This window comes from Semicossyphus pulcher, unplaced genomic scaffold, assembly GCF_022749685.1.
Source record: "Semicossyphus pulcher isolate SPU_LCO1_2020_fin unplaced genomic scaffold, fSemPul1.0.p SCAF_20, whole genome shotgun sequence".
Lineage (NCBI taxonomy): Eukaryota > Metazoa > Chordata > Actinopteri > Labriformes > Labridae > Semicossyphus > Semicossyphus pulcher.
This window is the reverse complement of record NW_027211694.1, coordinates 22670734-22692500: the sequence shown is the minus strand read 5'-3', so window position 1 is coordinate 22692500 and position 21767 is coordinate 22670734. Positions and strand designations below refer to the sequence as shown.

General features: G+C 44.3%; 1 protein-coding gene across 1 annotated transcript in view; it reads right to left on the bottom strand.

Annotated features, from left to right (window-relative positions):
* tmtc1 (transmembrane O-mannosyltransferase targeting cadherins 1) overlaps positions 1 to 21767 on the bottom strand; it is a 116276-nt gene that overhangs the window by 35663 nt on the left and 58846 nt on the right. The window contains exons 5-7 of the mRNA XM_069671120.1: positions 17176 to 17257; positions 16804 to 16907; positions 10113 to 10302 (exon numbers count right to left, since the gene is read on the bottom strand). Coding sequence (XP_069527221.1) covers positions 10113 to 10302; positions 16804 to 16907; positions 17176 to 17257 — 376 coding nt within the window. The remainder of the gene's footprint in view (positions 1 to 10112; positions 10303 to 16803; positions 16908 to 17175; positions 17258 to 21767) is intronic.

Here is a 21767-nt window from a genome sequence, read left to right as displayed (position 1 = left end):
AGCCGGTTTTTGTCCACAGAGGCTGAAAAGGAATGAACAAACTGCCCGTCCCTCCACTGCCAACGAGGCTTACACTACAAAGAGCGTTACACCGAAGGAGAGAAATGAGGAGAAGCAAGCTAAAGAGAAAGAGTTGGACCGAGACAGAAACTAAAGTAAACAGAGCAGCATGTCCGAGGTGGAGAGAGCTACGGGAGCTGAGAGGATCAAAAAGCGATGCTGAGTTACAGCAGCTTCATTTCTGCTGTATTTGTTTCACATGGCTCAGATGTCTGCGGTTACTGTGACGCTGTGTTACGTTGGTGTTGCAGTCGGGCTAACGTTAGCTTGTTCTCAATGCGGCTGCTGTTCAGCGTTGTTTCATGGCGGTGTGGCTGAACATATCTCTGTGACATGTCCAGGCAGTGTGACCGTTTCGGACTTTCTCCTGATAGTTCTGTGTGCCTGTGCTCTCACGGCTAAATGTTCACAACATCAGTGAGTTACTGCTTAGCTGGCTCTGTTTTTTCCACAGTCTCTGTTAGCAAACTAAGTGCTGCTGGTTTTGCTAAATAGAATTAGCTGTAGATTACCGTTCACAGCAAAAACACTCCGCTGGTTTGATGTGTATCTGCTTCGCTAGTGTTGGTGGTGTAATACAACGGCTGCAGTCATTTCACGTTTTTACCGGTGTGTCCGCCATATTGTATATCTGGCTTCTTCAGTTGCCGTGGTTACTCGCCTGAGCGCACATGACAGCCTCCTCTGCGGGGAGGTCTTTGGAGGCAGGACTGAGCGCCACGGAGAGAAAGGGGGAGGGACCTGGAGGTTGTAATCTTTCAAATTTTGAAGCAAAGTCCGCTCTCTTCTCCATCTTACCTACTACAGCGTCAGTCAAGCAGCAGCCCCAGCTTCCTCTGCAGTGGCTAACGTAAGCAGAAGTCAGAGGTTAAACCCATCCTCCATCGCTGAATGAGGGAAACTGACACAGGAACAAACAGCAGAAAGTCTCAGCGCTAACGATACCCATCACTCATTTTCTCAATTGTAACTGTCTGGTTTCTAAAGCCGGAGATAAACTTGCTTTATACTTTGCGTTCACGTGCGTATGATGGCTTCCCCATGTGAACTGCGTCTGTTTGGAGCGTCGGCTGTGCACGTCCTCAAAAATGAACACTACAGGGCTGCAAGATGCAGTTTGGACATGACCAGTGGGGGCAGTGTAGAGGCAGAGGGGATGTGACATGGTCAACACAGCAGCAGGGACAACAAGGGCAGAAAGTTCTGAAGACGAGCTGATAGTCCAAGTCCACAATGATCCACATCTGCACGACGTGTTGATCCGCTGCACAGACACAAACATGCCTGTCAAACAGCTGCAGACAGATAAGTTCTGTTTTAGAAGTCGACGTGGAAACCTGCAAAACTAAATGGGAACAAGTCCGGGAGCGTGACGTCCGAGCACGGAGGAACATGTTGGAGAGACGGAGCGGGGACGGTGCAGACAGTGTGTTCTGTCCACCGCTCATCAGTCGCCTGAGTTTTGTTAGTCACCGGGCCACTGAGGAGTCAGAATGAACATGAACGTAACCTCCTCGAGTGTTGCCTCATCTGTTGTCATCCCGCACATACAGTAGTTGCATACGGCCTGAGCTCTCTGCTGCGCCCTCTAGAGGCATCCTCCAGTAACGTGTAGTGCAGAGACAAGTATGTGAACGATTACGTTCATGACTCAGCCAGCGTTGTACGCAGCACAAGGTTAAAATGGAGGCATCTCCGACGTTAAGGCCTCCTCTGCATACTGCTCAGCCCCAGAGGAAGGTCCCTGATGATGTCAGAAACTTAGTCACTCAGATTCTTCCACTACTTTTCCAGGTCTGGGAAACACGTGAGTCATGTGAGTCCAGGAAATGTCTTTATCAGAAGCTTACACCTCTAAAGCAGCTCCTTTAAGGTTCCCACTCCGAGCTCTGAGCTCCTAACTCGGGGAAGAAGCCCGGTCATCCTGCAGAAGAAGATTATTTCAGACACTTGTATCTGCGTTTTTATTTTTCGATCAATACCAAAAACTCATGAGGTGAGAATTTCGATCGACTGGTATATGAAGAGCTTCAGGCTCTGCTCCCTCTTCATTACAGTCCTGCACTGAGTCTGCATCTTTAACCACGCCGCTCCAATCGATCCGTCAGTTTTCCTCCTGTCTTACCCTCAATCACGAACAACATCCAGAGGTTATTGAAGTGGTTTCCACGGCCGACTAAAAGGACACGCTCACAGGACACTTAAAAAAACAGTCAAATCACCTGAAACTAAAACAAAGACGTCATCACTGCTGTTTCCACTGGAGTCGGTCGGTTGGTTATGCTGATCGTTGGCTACCGTCCTAATTACCTGCATCAGACTACTGTCTCTTTCATCACCTCCTTTCTTCAGTCTTTTGATCTTTCTTCTCTTTCATCACCTCAGATCTCCTCTGTTTATTCACCTTCTTTATCCAGTAATTATGAATAAACTGTTGAGGCTCGTCTGGGCTCTTTGCATGCAAAGCTGGAGCTCACCTGCAGGTTGACCCCCATCGATCAATCACTGGATATCTGAGGTGAACAAAATGCTTCTTGAAATGTGCCAAGAATTGTCTCAGCCTCGTCTTTGACTTCTTATACATAACCGTGCACACACACAGCTGTTAGTGAGGAGGCACCGGGAGAAGAGACAGCTCCTTCTCACAGGTGTGAAGCAGCTTCTAAACTTTGAGTCTGACTGTGTTTGCATTTTGGCGGCTGGAAGGACCTGCGTTTATCTGATGAAAATATCTGTTCACATTGTTCCAATCTACTTTTATAATTAGTATTAATCTGCGGTACTTGTTTTGTGTCTGATTGTGGAGAGAAGCTGTCTGCAGCTCCTCTCTGCTCTCATGCATTAACTGAGCTCCACACTGACGGAGCTCAGCTGCATCCATGATGAGCAGGGAGAGGAGGGGGCCGCTCTTTAACACTTTATTTAAAAGCTCAGACTCGTCAGGTGTTTGCTAGTTTAACTGTCTGTAACGCAGCTCCATTTTTTTAATCAAGCGCGCAGCAGCAGCTCGTCCACATGATAACCCCCGTCCTGCGTAACGGCTCCAGGCCGTCTCCTCACATGTGGACAAAGTGTGCTCGTGTGCCGGGGTCGAGCCTCGCACAGCCCCGGACTGATTGATCTCCCGATTATACAATAATGACAAGATATTATTAACAGACTGTATTTGTGTGTTTTTTGGTCCCACAGAGGTGGAAGTGTCGTCATGATCAGTGTAAACTCAGAGCGTGACAGCCCTTATAACACTGCGCCGCAGTTCCCACCAGCTCTCTGCAGACGCTGATACTTCCCTCTAACCGGCGCTGCTGTTTGAGAATGAGGTGCTTTTTGCCACGAGGCTCATTTACATATAGGGACCAAATTTGGTCCGAATGTCTGCATAATGACTCATTTAAATATGCAGCACTGGAGCACAGAGACGCTGTTTGCTCTGCAGCGCAGTTTAAGGTGCATTTAACCCTTTGTGTACTTTGAGAATTAGTGTCTCACTTGCACAGTTTAGCGCAAAAGCGGCGCAGTCCTTTAGTGAGCTAGGCTCATAATCAGCAGTTTGTCTCCACATGAGACACATTCACAGATTTCCTGCTGCAAACACAATCTTCAGTGTACAGTGCGCGAAATGTGGATATGTTTTGTGTATTTGCGTTAGTTCTCTGAAACAGCAGTATGTTGGGTCCATGTATTAATCCTGTTTAGATGACCTTCAACCTCTGCAGACAGCATCTATCCTCACCAAACTTTGGATAGGAAGGGTTTGACACATTTGGCTCTTATATTAAAAAAAAATCAATGAAATTATTCTTCTTTCCCAAAAACAGAAATCCACTCAGAGATGTTTTTTAATTCTAACAGACACTAGAATGGCCGTCTGACGACTTTAAACAAGCTCTTTCTAATTTTGACTGACAGATGAATGTTCCCTCCACACGTCTGCGACTGCACCCAGCTGGGTCATCCAGAGAAAGAAGACAGAAACTGAATGAAGACCTGCAGCCCACACTGCAGAGGCTGGCCAGAACCACAGAAACGCCTGGCATCACACAGACAAACACACACTCATGCAAACACTGACCACTGGCAGGCTCAAACCTCCACACACAGGCCCAAACACGGCTGAACAGAAGTGCACACAGACAATCCTTAACTACCACAAGTTCCTGCCAAATTCATCCAGAGCACTTCTCCCTCGCCAGCTTCCAAACACAATTCTGAATTTGTGCGTGTGTTTGTGTGTGTGCTCCAGCAGGTCACGGACTTCCTTTCTGCAGAGCAGGTTCGGTGTTTTCCTGTGGGTGTTGTGAACGAAAAATGGAGCTTGACTTAAAGTGCAACCTCTCCCGTCCTTTAGAGCAGGAAGGAAGTGAAGTTAGAGTCCACTGAGGCTCCGCGAGGTCGTAAACGCCGAGTCAGTCGCACGCTGGGGTCGAGGGAGAGGGCGGGACGGGGCACGCTGGAACGCAAATTACTTCCTGGGGTCGCAGAGGGGTCAGCGTTGTGTGCTTCATGCAGAACTGGACTGCAGGACTGAATAATCGAAAAACATGCAGACTGACTGATTTAAATTCATGAATCAGATCACCAACAAGAGGATGGAGAGCAGTGACCTCAAAGCTACATTTTGGTACATTTAAAATGGCAAAAAGTTTAGAAATGGATTCAGCTTGCAGGCTGCAATGTAATACTGGGTGGGCAAATGTTCCTGATCAAAGTGCGTCCTCTAAAAGTTCTTGTTGTTTCCACTGACAGGCTCAGATTGTTATTCTAAGTGTGTGACAACATGACAGAAAGGATCCCTACAGAGATAGACCTTTTTGTTACAGAGGAAGATGATTGTTTTAACCACAAACAGACGTGACATCGCTCTCTGCAAACACACCAGACTCCATTCATAAAAGGAATAATTTTCCCCTGCATAACAAAGAAGTAGCTGCTCTACACAACACAAAAAATGCCAGATCAAGGCAGCTGCGAGTTAGCAACTGCCGTGTTCTGTATAGCTGGAGATATACCTGCTTTAATTACGCGTTTAACAAAGCGTCCGCTGTGCACGTCCTCCAAAATGAACACTACGTGCACAGGAAGATGCAGTCTGCACATGACCAGTAGAGGCAGTGTGGAGGCAGAGGGGATGTGACAGGGTCAACACAGCAGCAGGGACAACGATGTGTCGTTGCCCCTGCACAGAGACAAACATGCTGTCAAACAGCTGCAGACAGATAAGTTCTGTTTTAGAAGTCGACGTGGAAACCTGCAAAACTAAATGGAACAAGTCCAGGAGCGTTACGTCCGAGCACGGAGGAACATGTTGGAGAGACGGAGCGGGGACGGAGCAGACTGTCGCTTTTTCTGCTGTGATGAACATCACAGTAACCAACTCGAGTGTCTCCATGTTTGATGTTTCCATCCTGCACATACAGTAGTTGAATACGGCCTGAGCTCTCTGCTGCGCCCTCTAGAGGCATCCTCCAGTAACACGTGTAGTGCAGAGACAAGTATGTGAACGATTACATTCATGACGCAGACGGGTGTGTACGCAAACACAAGGATGAAAAGAAGAATATCTCCGGTCTGAGGTAAAATAACTGCTTCACAAATTGTTTTGCTGTTTGTTCTTGTGGCTTCTCTTGACAAATACAGTCTTACCTTTCAGAACGCGGGAGTTGCGGGTATACCGATGCCTGCATGGGTTACTTTGTTTGTGTTTGTACGTTACACAAATTTTGTGTTAATTTGACAGCCAACCCAATGACACAACTCTCTAATTTAATGTTACACGCCAATTGGACCGCCAGCACACGAACACAACTCTCTCAAGTCGAGTGATGCATGCACAGAACGGATCGGGCAGCCGGGACGGATGGGGTACTGACAAAGAGTATCCGTGTGCTGTGCAGTGCTGATGATGTGTCCGCCTCCGGTAGATTAGTGTCTGTTCACACGGACAAACGCACGATTACGGTTTCTGACGTTCATGTAAAAACAAACGTAACGGACTGAAACTCTGTCTGTTTTCTCTCCTCTGTGTTTTGTGATGGGCCCATAGCCAGGCCGCTGATGAAGCAGCGGAGGACAGAAGACCGTAGTAGTAAAGCTGTTAACAAGCTAATGCCACTGGTAAAGCTAATTTAATGCTAACTCTTGATAAAGCTAACGCCCGGCTTCATTAAACATCAGAACATGGAGAGAAAACTGACGGAGAGTATTTCTGTCCGTCATTAATAATCGATTAATCGTATAAAAAATGGACAGATTCATCGATTATCAAAATAGTTGTTAGTTGCAGTGTCAAGTGTGCAGAACAAAAAGCAGAGCTGCAGCAGTCAGACACTTCTCCGCTGACCTCAAGAGAGGGACAGAAGGAGTCGAGCTGAACCTGTGTCCGAGGAAAGGCCGGTAAACGCTCAGCGACGTTACGTGCACGTGGAACCAAAGCACGCGAACACGGCAGCTCAGAGTGTGTCAGATGATCGGGATGAAGGATACAGAAAGTTCCACCACAGTGAGTGAAGGAAGGAGGAAGGACTTTGCTGCTCGAGCTGCTTCATGGATGGAAATATTTGAAGAGCAGCGGGCAAAGGTTTCACCGCGGTTACAGAAGTTCAGAATCGTCACAGCCCTAATGTTAGATATGAACTCCAGCCAGGAAGCAGTTAGCCTAGCTTAGCATAAAGACTAGTTGGAAGCAGGGAAAAGTCCGGCCTTGCTTTGTCAGAAGTTCTACATTTTTAAAGCATCTTTATAATATGTGAAGCGTGTTCTTTTTATAAACACATATTCTGTTTGAATCAGGGTCACACTCAGACTTTAAATCATGTTTGCTTTTCAGGCGGTGCAGAAAAATCTGCTTCTCAGAGAAAATCTAATTCAAGGAAAAAATTCCACGTACAAAATGTTCTGAGCAAATAGAATGATTCTGCTTGTGCATTCAGGAGCGCAGAGCTCTCTCTCCTGCTCCACCGAAGCTCTGATGGATGAAAGGAAAATGATTGTGAATATTTTGACTTCTCAGAGTGAAATTATCCCGAGCATCAAAGAGCCGAGGCGGTTTCCTCGCAGAGAAAGTTTCTGAAAACCTGCAGAGTAACCTGAGAGGAGAGACACAGCAACACCTGGCAGCATTCTCTGTGACTAAATGATGTCTTTCTGCCAAGAAACATTCTGTTTGAGGAATGTTTTTCTCTCCAGAACCGCAGCACAGCTCAATAAAGACTCCTTGAACCCAATATCATCTGAAATGTAAGACGCAGATAAGCAGAGAGGCATTATGGGAAAAAGAAATGAGCGTAAAGCACTCTGGAAGGAGAGGAGGTAATACAAGAAGGAGGTGTTGATTGAGAGTGAAAACCACTTCCCCATAGACATCGCACTGTACATATACACACAAACACACACTTTTCATAGAGAGAGGTCTGTCTCCACGGTAACAGCAGGTGTGTGAGATGAGGCTGGATTGAAAATATAAAGCAATAAGAACGATGTGGATATAACCTGTGGGTTGTGCAGGGTTATGCCCCTTAACTTCAGAGTGTGCACAGCCAACGCAGTCACCACTAGAGTCATTGTAGGAATGTTAGTGTACGACACAGGAAGAGAAAACTGCCTCCAAACATTTATTTCTTATTGCAAACGTCTGAAACAGAATGTGTCTCAAACGCCCAGAGGCCTGACTCCGCTGACCTTTCCAGCTCACTCGCCTTTAATGAAGCGCTAATTAAGAGTCCCTTTGGGGTCGGAAAGCTCGCTGATTAATAGCTCCTTAAATACACATTGTGCTCTTTAGTGGAACATTCAAAAAGACTCATTATGTCCAACACGGAGACGAGGAGCTGATATGACTTTAATAATCGTAAAGTCGCTCTAAGAAACGGTCACAAAATCCTCATTAGGCTTACCGGCCTGCTCTGAGTGAACACTTGGCAGACGTTCAGGATTTTAAAGGGTGATCCAGGTGTTTTTTAACATGGCCGATGTTAACATATGTCGGGGTTTAAATGACTGAAAGGTGCAAAAACAATTTGGAATTGCTCCAGTAGATTGCAGCTAATCTCTCAGGTCGAAGCAGCAGAAGACCAGCAACTGTTTTTATCTGAGAGCTAAAATCAGTGTTTTTATGAATGGAGTCTGGTGTGTGTGCAGAGAGCGATGTAACGTCTGTGTGTGGTTAAAACAATCATCTTCCTCTGTAACAAAAAGGTCTATCTCTGTAGGGATCCTTTCTGTCATGTTGTCACACACTTAGAAGAACAATCTGAGCCTGTCAGTGGGAACAACAAGAACTTTTAGTGGACGACCTTTGACCCATCATGGAGTATGTTGCAGCCATTACAGCCTGTTTTATGGTTTCCTACAGCTGTATGAACTAGGGATGCACGATATTATCGGCACGATATCGGTATCTGCAGATTATGTCTTGAAAATGACATATTGGCATCGGACAGATATCAGTCATGTTTCCACGATATTTTCCACCGCTAAAACAACGCTTTAATTCTGCCTAAACGCTTGATGATTCTCTAAAAAACAAGAAAATCTCACAAATAAATCTGGCATTTTGTACATAACCTAAGTTTAAGTAGTTTTCTTATACTGCTCAGTGAATGTGCACATTTTAAAAAGCACTGTATTATGTTACTTCTGCATCTGTCAGCAGGCCACTACAGTAAGAGTAGGCATGATATAAATTCTACTGCAGGGGAGACTTGATGTTCTCTGCAATGAGGTGGAAAAAAACATGTGCCTAATATATCTGTATGGAAATGGAAAAGGGTTGGAAAATATTGGCATATCAGATATCGGCAAAACATCCAATATCGTGCATCCCCAGTGTGAACCCAAATTAAACAGATTTTAACCTGATTTTATTGTAATAAATGTGTAAAAAACTATTTGAAACAAAAACATTTTAATGCAGATTTGTAAATATTTCCAGGTTAGTCAGGTCGGTCCACAAGACGAAAAGAAAACTACTTTTAAAAAGCTGTTTTCTGGAAGAGCTTCAGATGCAAGAACAGGACGATTTCCAAACTGACACAGTGTTAAAGAGCCGCACGAGTAATGGAATACTGATCCCGATCATGATTTTGTCTTCTCACGATTAAATAAACATGACTGACGCTGATATTGACGTTTAAAACGCTCCGCCCGTAGAAAACTCTGCTGCAGATCAAATCAAGCGCTCCCTAAACTAACAGCCCCTCCTCCAGGGGGCGATGGAGAGTGCCGACCTCGCAGCAGCAGTTTAGAGAGGAAGAGTAAACAACAGAAACTAAAGTCAAACGTCTGGAACAGAAGACGAAGAGCTGGTCCCCTGAAACGGCTCGTCAGCGCTTGTTTGGAGGTGTTTCAGGTTTAAGTGACGTTAAGAAGAATATCATGAAACCTGCGTCTGCGCCGCAAAGCAACACGACTAACTTGTTGCAGCAGCTGAACAAACAGCACAAAGTGCAGCATGATGAGTGTGTGAAGGCCGAGAGGAAGAACGAGCTGCTCCCCGTCCTCCAGCGTCGAGTCAGACATCAAGAACAGAGACGCTGCACAGAGACACCCTATCCACCCAGCTCCCACAGACACACTGACATTACCCATGATGCACCACATTCAGGTTAAGAACCTTAGTCTTAGTTTGACGCAAAATTAGTTCTTGAATGAATGCAGCACAAAATGGAAGTGAAAGCGTTGCTGTGATCTGTTTCACCCCGACAGGATGTGTGAGCTATCGTGCAGCACGGACCCTGAAATGTTCCGTAAATTTCACGGCAACTTCTCCGGCAGCTGATCTGATTCTGAGCTTCGATAAAACAAAAGAAGCTTTTGCAAACTCACTCAAACCTTTTCTACTGTGTGCTCTGCACTGTGTTCACTTCACATTCAGAAGCTTTGAGCTGCCACTGCTGCTCTCCTGATGTAACCATGTGGTTTTAATTTGAAACACGTTACCTCTGGGGTGTTACCAGCTCTGACACTCATTCCCACTGTCCAAATGAGGAAAATGCTCGATGTAATGAGGAGAGACAAGCATCAGGAGGGCGTACTTTCCACTTTGTGGTTCTTACCTGCAGAGAGAAGACGCAGTGCAGGCAGAGCGCGAGCATCACCACGGCCAGCAGCACGGTGGCCACGTTACGCACATCGCCCAGCGACTCCACCAGGGGGATGCTCCCCACCTGCCAGTCGTAACACAGCACGACGGGGGCCAGCAGCAGCCAGGCGTTGAAGGAGAGCAGGTAGGAGTAGGTCAGGATCCTGAGGAGAGGGGGGAGGAGGAGCGAGAGGAGAAACTGGCGTTATTTGTCAAACATAATCAGAATTGGAATCCATCGTTATAATCAGCCTGTTTATCTCAACGCTAAAGTGTTTGGGCGTAGCTGAGGAGGTTATCCAAGGTTGCATATTGATTAGGAGTCATTTTCTAACTTGACATTAAGAGCCCAATAAAATAAGCCCATGCAAAGTCACAGAGTGCGCTGAATGCTAAAATCCTGCTGCTGCTGCTGTGTTTGCTCTGCTGTAGTCGTCTCTTTCCTCCCTCCACGTTTCTCTACATTTCTCTCGGTTGCTTTGAGACCTGCATGGCTGCCTGGAGTATCGATCTGTCCGCCGCGTGGCAGCTACCTGCTTCAGTTAAAACAGCCGGCGCAGAGTGAAAAACACTCGGCCTGATCCAACAAATAATGCAAGAGGAGACGGAGGAGGAGATTTAGGGAAAAAAGGAGGTCAGAGAGAAACAGGTCGTCGGGTACTTTGCAAAGAGGACATCTTTTCCTGTTACCTTCCTCTGATCACAGTCATGCGAGCCCCCATGTGACTCCTCAAAGAAGGCTGAAAAACTAAAATGAGATGGCTCTGAAGACGTACCCTAAAGCTCCCCATGAGAGCTGGGGTGATTCTTACATTACCTGAGTTTGATTTCATCCTAAAGCACCTTTGTGGGTAATTTTTTTATCCCCACACCCGTGACAATTACAGCTGTAATGAGCTGCTGTTCTTCTCACTGATCCTCCAGTAATTTACTTTAATCTGTCCAGAGCGACATCGTGTATTTCAAAGAGGATCATGACGAGTTTCTTCTCCTTCCTCTTATTTCATGTCCACTAAATGTGAGATTTCAGTCAAAACTGTGTTTTTTATAGGCCTAAACTGAAAGCCATCGAGAGGGCAAGAGCCAATAAAGCTCATCGAAAGGCAACAAGTCTTTAAGTGACTGTAAAATGGTAATTGGACTGCACTCAAAGCGCTTTAATCTACGTGTCACATTAAGCTGTTTGATGGGGTTAAAACACACTTATTAACGGAGCTGACTTTGTGCAGACGGCTCCGTCATGCTGAAAAGGTTTAGGGACAATCACAAACGTTGGAAGAGCTCATTTAATAAAGTTTCTGCTTGCTAAATCAAGACATCGCTCCAAGTCGACTTTCCCCTCTGACTCCTGCAAAACGAGCGTACAACACAAAAGACACCGAGCGTAAGTCCTCATCGATTTGGACGGAGGCCTCGTTGGACAGAATCCTGAGCAGCCAGGCTGTGAAGACCCGCCGCAGGTTACGCATTGATTTCCTCCAGGACGGTCTGACGGAAGAAGCTCAACGTGGCTTCTGCTGGCGGGCCGGGAGAGGAGAAGGGGGGGGGCACAGGCCGAATCCCCTCTGAACAAGACAATGAAAACATGTCAGGAAGACGGAAAGAAGCGTGGGCTGCTCGTCCCTCTTCACGATCACAACACTGTCTCCTCTTTGTTCCCGACTCCAGCTCAGATTGGCTATTAACGAGACGGACGGCTGGAGAGAGACAAAGTCTGAAATAAACACAGGCGCGGGTCAGTAGGCACACAAAGACTGCAGAGGACTTGCAGAGGTTGTCTTAAGCACACAAACACACACACACACACACACACACACACACACAGATAAGGCAGCCCTCTGAGGTGGTGCTGACAGGCCGTTTAACATTCAGCAGAATGTTCTCCACCTGCCATCATCTGATGAGTCTGGGCCATAAATTCAATTCCCTTTTCCACACTCTGCAAGCCCCCCTAACCACAAATTATCACACACACACACACACACACATGCACGGCCACATACACACACACCCACACGTTAACAGGAGAAGAAACAGAAGGGAGAGTAAAAGAAGCAGTGAGGGTTCAGGGAGCACAGAGAGAAAATGAGTCATTTGTCAGGCGGTGCTTGGGCGTTCTGCTCCCCTGAGCCTCGTCTGAAGGGAAGAGGATCCTGGCTTCAGGTGTGAAGGCGTTCTCAGATGTTGTACACCTCCTCCTCACACACACACACACATCCAGAAAACTTTGTCAAGAGCTGGAGACCAGGATGTGCACTGTAGCTCTCAGTACATTTAATTTTGTAAAGCAGAGTGCGATCTGACGGAGAGCATCAGTGTACACACAGCAGACAAAGGAACAAGGCAGGCTGAACACTGAACGATAAACCTTCAGAGTTTATTGTTCAAAAAGGGTTTTACAGAGCGTGAATTATCTGCTAAATGCAAATCGAGGGGGCTAAACTAAGCGTTATGAATCGGGGCCACAAACCACCAAAGAGCGAGAAGATAACATGAAAGGGAGAGTAAAACGTTAAGGTGGGGTTGGTGTCACTGCTACTCCAGTGATTAAAACACTTCAGGAAGTGGCTTCAAGGTTTTTGTTAGCGCTTCAGGGCCGATGGGCTGTGAGACATCGTGCCACTTGCTTTAACTCAAGTCCAAAGAAAAGTCAGAGCTTTGTATTGAACAGCCACACTAATAAAAAGATCTGTTTTCACGATGTCAAGTTTGTGATCCAGATAGCTGCTGGTGCGGTAGTTAAGCTCAGCCTGTGGTGACGTTGATTGTCTAAATCCCGATCTCCACACTCACGGACTTCGAGCGTTCCGGGTAAGTGTGTGAGTGCTTCGTGCTGTCTCACTGTCAAATCACCGAGTGTGTGAGGGCTCTGATGCAGACTCTCTGTGTGTCCGCATGTCTGCAGGCTTTCCTTTGGCAGTTATCCAGAGTTCAACTTATTGACAGACGTGTCCGGCAACATGAACATTTCTGACAGTTCATAGTTTGCTGTTGTTGTGAGGATGGCGGCTGCACTGGTGATCATGATGGCGCATGTCCGTGGTGAAGCTTTAGCGAGATTATAGCGCCATCGTCTGGGTGAAATACTGTAACACAGTAAAATACCTCTGTATAACTGACTGTATAAATAAATGGACGTAGTCTCAGTGACGTCACCCATTGGTTTCTGAAGAAGCGTTTGAGGCCGGAAATGCGCCAGCGCTGGGGGTCGCCATATTGGAAATGCCAGAGCCGGCTAATCCAGAGGCGGGCAAAGAGGCGGAGCGCGAGCGAGCTGAAGCCTGTGGCTGAGCTCTGTGGGCGGGCCGCATGAATCAGTCAGCAACGGCTAAGAAGCTAGGCTATATGCTCCTCAGCGTGCGGTTATTAGCCATAGACTGTATAAATAATGAATGAGCGGGTTTAACTTCGTGGTTTCCCACAGAGGAGATTCTGTTTGTGACAGTGACTGACTGCAGGTGTTTAGTTATCAGAATAAAGAAGTATCCTCACCCGGTGAGAGAGCGGCGAGCCGACACGTAACGGGAAACTTCAATAATCTTCTCATCACTACGGTCCGCTGTAATCTCGCCGAGGAAAAGTCAACAACTCCTGACTCCTGTTTACTGGCCGATGATTAAATAAATGTTTGATCCCACAGAGAGATTATTTGTCCTCTAAAGGCTCCAACAACACAAACAGGTGAAGTTAAGCTCAGTGTCTGTATGTCTGTGTTGACGTCTAGCAGGATCCACCTGTCAATCAACTGAGCCTGCCCCTATGATTTAAGGCTTAAAATAATTAAAACAGGTGTGTTATAAAAAAATTCACCCGTCGTACAGTTATCATGATCAATAAAATTAGCTCTTTATAACAGAAGTTTTTTGTACCAGGCTGTAAACATGTTTATTTCTGCTGTAATGTTATTTCTTGTTTTCTGGAGCCTCAAGTGGCCGAGAGAGGAACTGCAGCATTGGCTTCATTTTTCAATACCGGAGGTTGCCGCTTGATTTTATACCGGTATATTGGTGGCACTGAGGTATAGGACGCAGTCCACTTTTTAGATTTAAAAAAAGTATTAAACGTGCGTCTTAGACACTGAATTTTACGGTTTATAGGTTGAGATAAGAGTTGAAACAACAAATATTCAAACCTTCTTAAACGGCCACATCTGATTCAGATAACATTTCTGAGTCGGGTACATCCTTAAAAAACATTTAACAGCAACATCCATCTGTTGACTTGTTGAAGCACAGAGGGGATCGTTCTAATTTTGTGAGATAGATAAATAAATCAGGGAGTCATCTGTGAAAGGTATGATAATCTTAAACCACACTTGTCTTTCATTATTTACATAGAGCTGCAACAATTCATCAGTTAATGCAATAAATGATGAAAAGATTATTTGACAAATATTTTGATTATCATTTAATTGTTTGAGAGACTTTTTGAAGCAAAAAAGTCAAACATATAACTTTCTAATTTATAAACAATCAAAATTATTAATCAGTGAATCCTAAAAATAATCAGCAGCTGAAACAATTATGAGAACAATCTTTTTTTGCTGCACTAATTTCGCCCGCGCAGGATGAACAGTAGAGAACAAACACTTAGCCGAGCTGAGACAATAAATCACAGTTAGCTTTAAAAACACGTTTTATATTTCCACTGTGACACTGAAAATGTCAAACGGAGACAGGAGCAGGACGGAGGGAGCGAGGACAGATCGTCCCACAGAGGAGGCGAGGAGGGAACACTGCCGGCTCTTCAGACATCAGGGAGCAGAAATAACGAGCGGAGAAAATGAGCAGGAAGGACGGAGCGAGGGATGCGAGGATCCAGCGTAAATTTCCCAGGTGGCCGAGCGAGAGGAGAGCCGTTTCTCACCGCTGCTGTGCTAATGACAGATTATGGGCTGTCTCACCGATGACAACAAACACCGACACGACTGAGAGGACTCGATACTGTCTGGAACACATAATCCTCTATAATCATATTACTGACAGACTCAGAAGTACGTCCTTTATAGCTGAATATAACTTAATAACAGGATTAGGGTCCGTTCACACCTGGGTAACATTGAAAACCAACTTCTTGTAAATCACTTGAGGACCCATTCTTCTGTTTTGTTCCTCATGTCTGCCTGTTTGTTTGTACATTTCAGTGTATTTTATTGTTGTTTTATATCTCATATATTAGTATAAAGCACCATGTAATGCAGTTTATGATACGTGTAATAAACATAAACTGTATCATTATGAATATTGAATATGTTTTGAACAGACGCAGAAGCAGAAAGATTTCATCTCATCCATACACTGTATAAAAAGATGGCCGACCTGACAGCTCCCTGAAAGTGAAGCCAAACCCTCTCTGTCGCCCCCTGCTGACTGGCTGCAGTATAGCTCATAAAGCCCGCCTCCTCCATGTTAACAGATGGGACATGAGTCAAACTATAAAATCAAAACACACGTCAAATACATTTTTCTCAAACATGGTTTCTGTCATTAGAGTTAGTTCTTATCATGCTGATTTATGTCCAAGTGTTCATTTTTCTGACAAGTTTACTTTTAATTAGTTATTTGATGCTGTAAAAATGATGATTGACAGCTCTGCTGACCAATCCGGCTCCTGCAGCCAATCAGTTCCAGGTGAGCAGAGCAGAGGACGACCAGCGAGAGGAGACGTAACTAAAACAATCACTACCGTCATTAAAGTTTCCATACCTGTGAACGTTCACCTCAGACCAACACAAGAAGCTGTTCTGCTGTTAAACACGCCAGCGAGCGAGATCGTTGCTGTTTTGTTGGTAAGTTAAGTGTGTGTTTGGGTTAGCGGAAGTGGCAACAATGGAGCAACCCTCCGAACTGTACTGCACAGAAGATTGCAGCGCCTATCGCGGGGGCTATTTTGGCATCGCTTTCGTACAATGGGAGCAGATGGAGACGCGTCGTCCATCTTTAAATACAGTCATTGATCTTATCCTACAAATTTGAATCGAGCCCAGAGCCAAGCTAGCAGCTTTGTGAGGCTGGACAAGGTGATGCTTTGAGCTAAATGCTAATTTTAGCATGCTAAACGTATAAATAAAGCTTGTTCGCTTGCAAAGATATTAGCTGTTAACCACAGACTGTATATGAAAAGTGAACTTAGCCACTGTCATGCCACTCACTGGTTTGTGGACTATGGTTTTGAAGCCTTAAGTTCGGCATCTTGGCCACCGCCATGATTACCAAGTCTGGACGAGAGGGTGGAATTTGTTATGAAGAGAAAATTGAAATCATCTTCATCCACTTTAAAGCTCCTGTGAGGAGTTTTTCACTGGTTATGAAACAGACTGAAATTAATTCTGATGACTCTCTATGAGCTAAAAAAGCAAACCAGACCGTCAGCAACAAGAGTGATTATTTCTATTTGGTTATTTTTAATGCCTGAAACTGCTGGCGGGGGGTCAGGCATCAGACGAAGCAATTTACTGCCCGCTGCCTTTGTTTACATTTTCTAGGGCAAACATTTAAAGCTGGATGACATAAGAGGCTTTGTCCACAGGGGGCGCCAAAATCAACACAACCTGAAAGCTCCTCACAGCAGCTTTAAAACACATTTTGAACTAAAGCGACATTAAATTGCTTTTCTTCTTCTCTGTTGTTTTGGAGTTTGTGTATCAGTGTGTCTTTGACAATCACCTTGTGAGCAGGTGAGGGGAGAAGGAGGCGGGGTTGTCCTGTTCAGAGAAGAGAGGCATGGATCCTCCCATCAGCCACAGCCTGACTGACATGATGATCACCACCTGGAGGACGGAGGAGGAACAACGTGTCAGTACTCCGACAGTTTCCTGTTCCTATTATAGATAAATAACCTGTGATCATTCACAGAGTGACAGAAGACACGGAAATATGGAAGCCGATCTAATGTTCTCATGGTGATTTTAAAGTCTGTATTTTAGCTGTATTTCAGTATTGAAAATGTTTTACTTTGGAAAATGGTCGACAGTTAAGTTAAGTGTTTACATCTGAGAGGAAGAACAGCCAGTACTTCATGTTGAAAAAGATACTCACGTAGGTGGAGATGAGGCAGGCCCGTTTGATGAAGGGGCTGCAGATGTGGAGGAGGTCCCTGAGTCTGGAGCCGGACAGGTGACTGAGGGACACACAGAGACACAGGAGGTCAGTCAGACATTATCTGTGGGTTAAACTCAGCTACATAATAAAATTAAAAAGGCAATTTGGCCAAAGTAAAAGCTGTCATAGGCTGAATTTCTGTGCAAACATCAATAAATTCTGATTCTGGACGCCTGCCCAGAGTAACGACCTGCAGTCGTCCCCTCAGCACCTTCAATTCTGTCTGTAATAAACTACATTTAATTTTATTGAACAGCTTTTATGTGTCTGCTTTCGTGCAAGAAACAAACTCTACAAGGTCACAATGCGTTCACTCATATTCTTATCGACCCAAACACTCAGCCAAGGTCGTTCCTAAACTCTCCCCCAGGACCTCACAGTCCTCTGCATTAGCCCGAGGTGGAGACTAAAGACGCAGCTCAGAGTGCAGCAGGAGAAGAAGAAGGGAGGGAGGGAGGGGATGAGACAGATAGGTAGTGAAAGCAAAGCATGGAGAATCCATTCAGCAGCCCATCACTTTGAGACGTTCACCGTGTGCAGAGCTTTCAAAGCATCACAGAGGCGGCGAGAGACGAGATCTCGCAGGAATTCTACACACATTCTGCCGGTCTCACGCTCCTTCTCGCCTGTTTCATCTCTGCTTCTGCTCCCCCCCCCAACTCCCCTTTTCCCTCCTTTTCTATATTTGTCTTTGACAAAGTCTTTGCTCTGTCTGTTCTGCTGAGGTTTGCAGCGCCGGGAGACACAGTGACAAAGAGGAGTCAGAGTCTGCAGACGCTGCATTCAGGAGTTACCGTCAAAGAGTTTGGTCCCAAAAAAGCGAGGCAGTTTCACCGCTGATTATAATTAAAGTCGTCTCTACAGAAGCACAGCGCACTTGATATTTCTAATGGACTTAAATCTCACACACACTGGCTTTCAATGCAAATTACTGAAGGAAACATTTAAGGACGTGCACCTGAAAATAAGTAAAACAATGATCATGTCATGATTTTAAACCTTTACCTGTCCTAACGAGGGGGAGGTAAATATCGTGACATTAGTGAGTAAAACACGTTTTCAGACGACGTGGATTTGCGCTCAGTAACAGGAAAAAGTTCTAACAATTTTCAGCAGACATTATTTTTCATGACAAATCAACATGTGATTTGATTATTTTTAAGTGTGACAGTTTAAATTTGCTGTTTAAATTCACATAAAAACTTTGGGGGTGCTGTCTTTCATCTTTTACCGAACAGTAATTTACAGTGAATTTAATGTTAAACATTAAAATTAGTTTTACACAATAAATATTCCATCATTCAAGTGCAAAAAGTAGTGAAATGTAATCAACTGTAAAATAAGTGCGTTAAGATTCTGTAGCAGAAACGACATTTGCTTTTAATGTCTAAGAATTTGGAGAAATAGTTTAGTTTGATAAATTGTGTAAAACTTTAAAATAATTAAAACTTAAAAATAAGTAATAATAAAAAACGACATGAAATAAAATGAAAAATAAAAAATTTAATTTAAAAAATTAAATACTTTTCTTAAGAAATATTGTAAAAATAATAAAAACGTAACAATACGAAAAAAATAATTTAAAAAAACGTTTAAATAATAAAATACATGAAATAAAATGAAAAATACAACATTTTATTTTAAAAATTAAATAAAAAATATAATATAATATAATATTATTTATATATATGATATATTATATAAAAATAAAATATAATATTTTTTTAAATAATAGAAAACAAACAAAATAAAGAAAATAAATAAAGAAAAGAAAATAAGAAAAACAAAAAATAAAAATAATCACTTTAAAATAATAAAAACGTAATAATAACAATAAACACATGAAATTAAATTAAAAAAAATGTAAAATAAATTTTAAAAAGTATTTTAAAAATAGCTCTAAAATAATCAAAACCTATAAGAGTGTTGTTCCAGAAAGCTTTTCCTCCTCCAGCGGTGAATGTGTTACGTATCTGTGTATTGTTGCATTTACAATGTCAACACCATTTATCATCAGAGCTGCTTCTATCCTCAGAGCCTCTTGGAATTGAAGATGACTTTTCATTAGATGAGCTCGACCCTGAGGGAGCCTTCATTACTGTATTAAATTCTCTGACACCAGTGACTGTATAAGAAGCAGCCGGAGCCACCGTGATGCCACAAACTGGTGTGTGGACATTCTGTTGTTTGAGGCCAGAAGTTACCCTATGGTGACAAGTGTGAATGAGGAGCTGGCAGGTCTTAAGTTACAACGCTAACTGTCAATCCAATCCAAGCCAAAGAAAGTTTTTCAGTTCAGTAACAGATGACAGGCAGGCAGCTGAAAGACAAAATAATGAAGCACTTCATTAATGATGAAAAACACAAGATCAACGAATCGATGGCACAATTTCCCTGCTGCAAGAGGACCAGGCTTTACTGCAGGGTTTGACTTTAACATCACAGTTCACTTCTCTTCACTGCCTTCTTCCTTTCTCTCACCTATCCAGATTTTATATTTGACATCAGTCATTTACTTAAGTTATAAATAACTGAAGCTCGGAGATTCAGCTCACATCTGTCGACACCTTCAGCCGGCTGACAGAACGTGTCGGCCTAATTAATGTTCACGCCCTTCAGCTGCAGCCTGACGATGAGATGAGCAGTGCGTTACGTGTATCTGACTCACTCACACAGCACAAAGAGAATACTCACTTTGTAGCTTATTATTCGGAGCAGCTGGATGCAGAGCTAACCAATCGACTTTTGTAACGTGTTAAAATGTTTGATTAGAAGATTCAGACCGAAGCGGTCGGCTGTTTGTTTCAGCAGAGAGGATCAGACGACTGATCACTCTGTTTGTCTGCTTGATTCGCAGAGCACACATCCTGTTGTTGTCTGAGTGACGTGTTGAATGTGAATAAGCTAAAGGGGATATTATCTCCACTGCTGCGTGATCATCAAGTCAACAACACAACAGGCAACACTGAAAGTGATAAGCCTCCAATGCATTTGTTTTCTACATTAGGAGGTCCTCCTCCTGAAGCTCCGAAGCCATCGGCTATCGTCTCGCTTCTGGGAGCGACTCCAACTTTTCAGGGCTTCTGGTGCAGCCAGCTGGTAGCACTAAAGGACTTCAGGCCCAGACTTCCTTCTCCATGAACGGCAGACGAGAAACTTAAGACGTGAGAATGGAGTTAGAGTTAGAGACAGCAGAGAGGATTGTTTGCTGCTCCTACACTTAGAGGTGTATTCATAGAGGTTATTAAAGCTACATGTTGTCAGATGGAACCTGGATTGGTTTACAGCAGAACGTTTCGCTCTCCACTCAGAATGTATTTTCTGCATTTAACCGCAGCCTGCTGGTATTACTCAGACTACAGATGGAACCACAACGCTTCACCAAAAATCAGGTTGGTGCAACAGCATCAGAACTCTTCTCTAGTGCTTATCGAACCATAATAAACCACACGGCAGGTAAAAATCTGTGTTTATTTCTACACGATTGAGCTGATGCAAAGTATGGATCCTAATACACGACCGTGTGTTCAGATCAAAGGTAAATTCTCCCTCCAGATGTGTCTGCTAAACAAACGCTGTCCTCTCTCGGTTCGTCCCATCCCCCGGAGGAGCGCCCGTTCATCTGTCTGTGCTGAGTCTCAGTCTCACTGTAAACAGGAAGTTACACAGAGGCTGCACTCTGGCTCACTGCAGCGGGATGAAGCCCAAACAGAAACAGATTCTCTTGTGATCGACTTTAATTAACGGCTCTTCAGTTTGCTGAAAGAACAACATCATGATGCAGATTAGGAACAACATGAAGCTTTGTCAGGTCTGTCCTCAGGAGGAGAAGAACACTACTGTAACATGAGACGGAGGGCGGAGCCATCATTTATGATGCATTCGAGGAAGTCGGGAAATCTAGCTGTCGGTTGAACTTGCTGTAGATGATTAATAAATCATTACGGTGGATTACGTTCCGCCTGCTTCTGCTCTCCACACGGACTGTTTTTCCTGCAGACGCCGCAGCCTGCTGATATGTGATTGGTCAATACTACTCGGACTACAAGCGTACTACAAACAGAAACAGAACACTTGCCATCCCTAACATCTTCGTCGCTGCCTTCAGATTCTACATTTCTATGTAGAATCTGTAAAGTGAGATTAGCTGCTGCACAATCGTTATATATTGTTTAAACATATGTCGTTCGTGCAGTTGTCGCTTTTTTTCATGTAGAGAAACATAATTCACATGAATATATTGAAAAAGCAATCCTGAGGGATTTCCTGCAGTCCAGGATAAATGTTCTGCAGCTTTAATAAAACATTTGCAGTATTTTTAATACAAAGACCACATTTAATCACAGTTCCAACCCCCCTCTAACAGGTGTGCTGCTTTAATAACGTGTTGCTGAGCTGAAACCGATGAAAGCCGTGCGCTGCCTGACAGAAGCTGTTATATTAACGCGTCTGTTCCGGGTTGGATGATTAAAAATCTCCCTCCCTCAGGCTGGAGATGCAAAGCAACACTGGGAAAAAACACTGAGAAG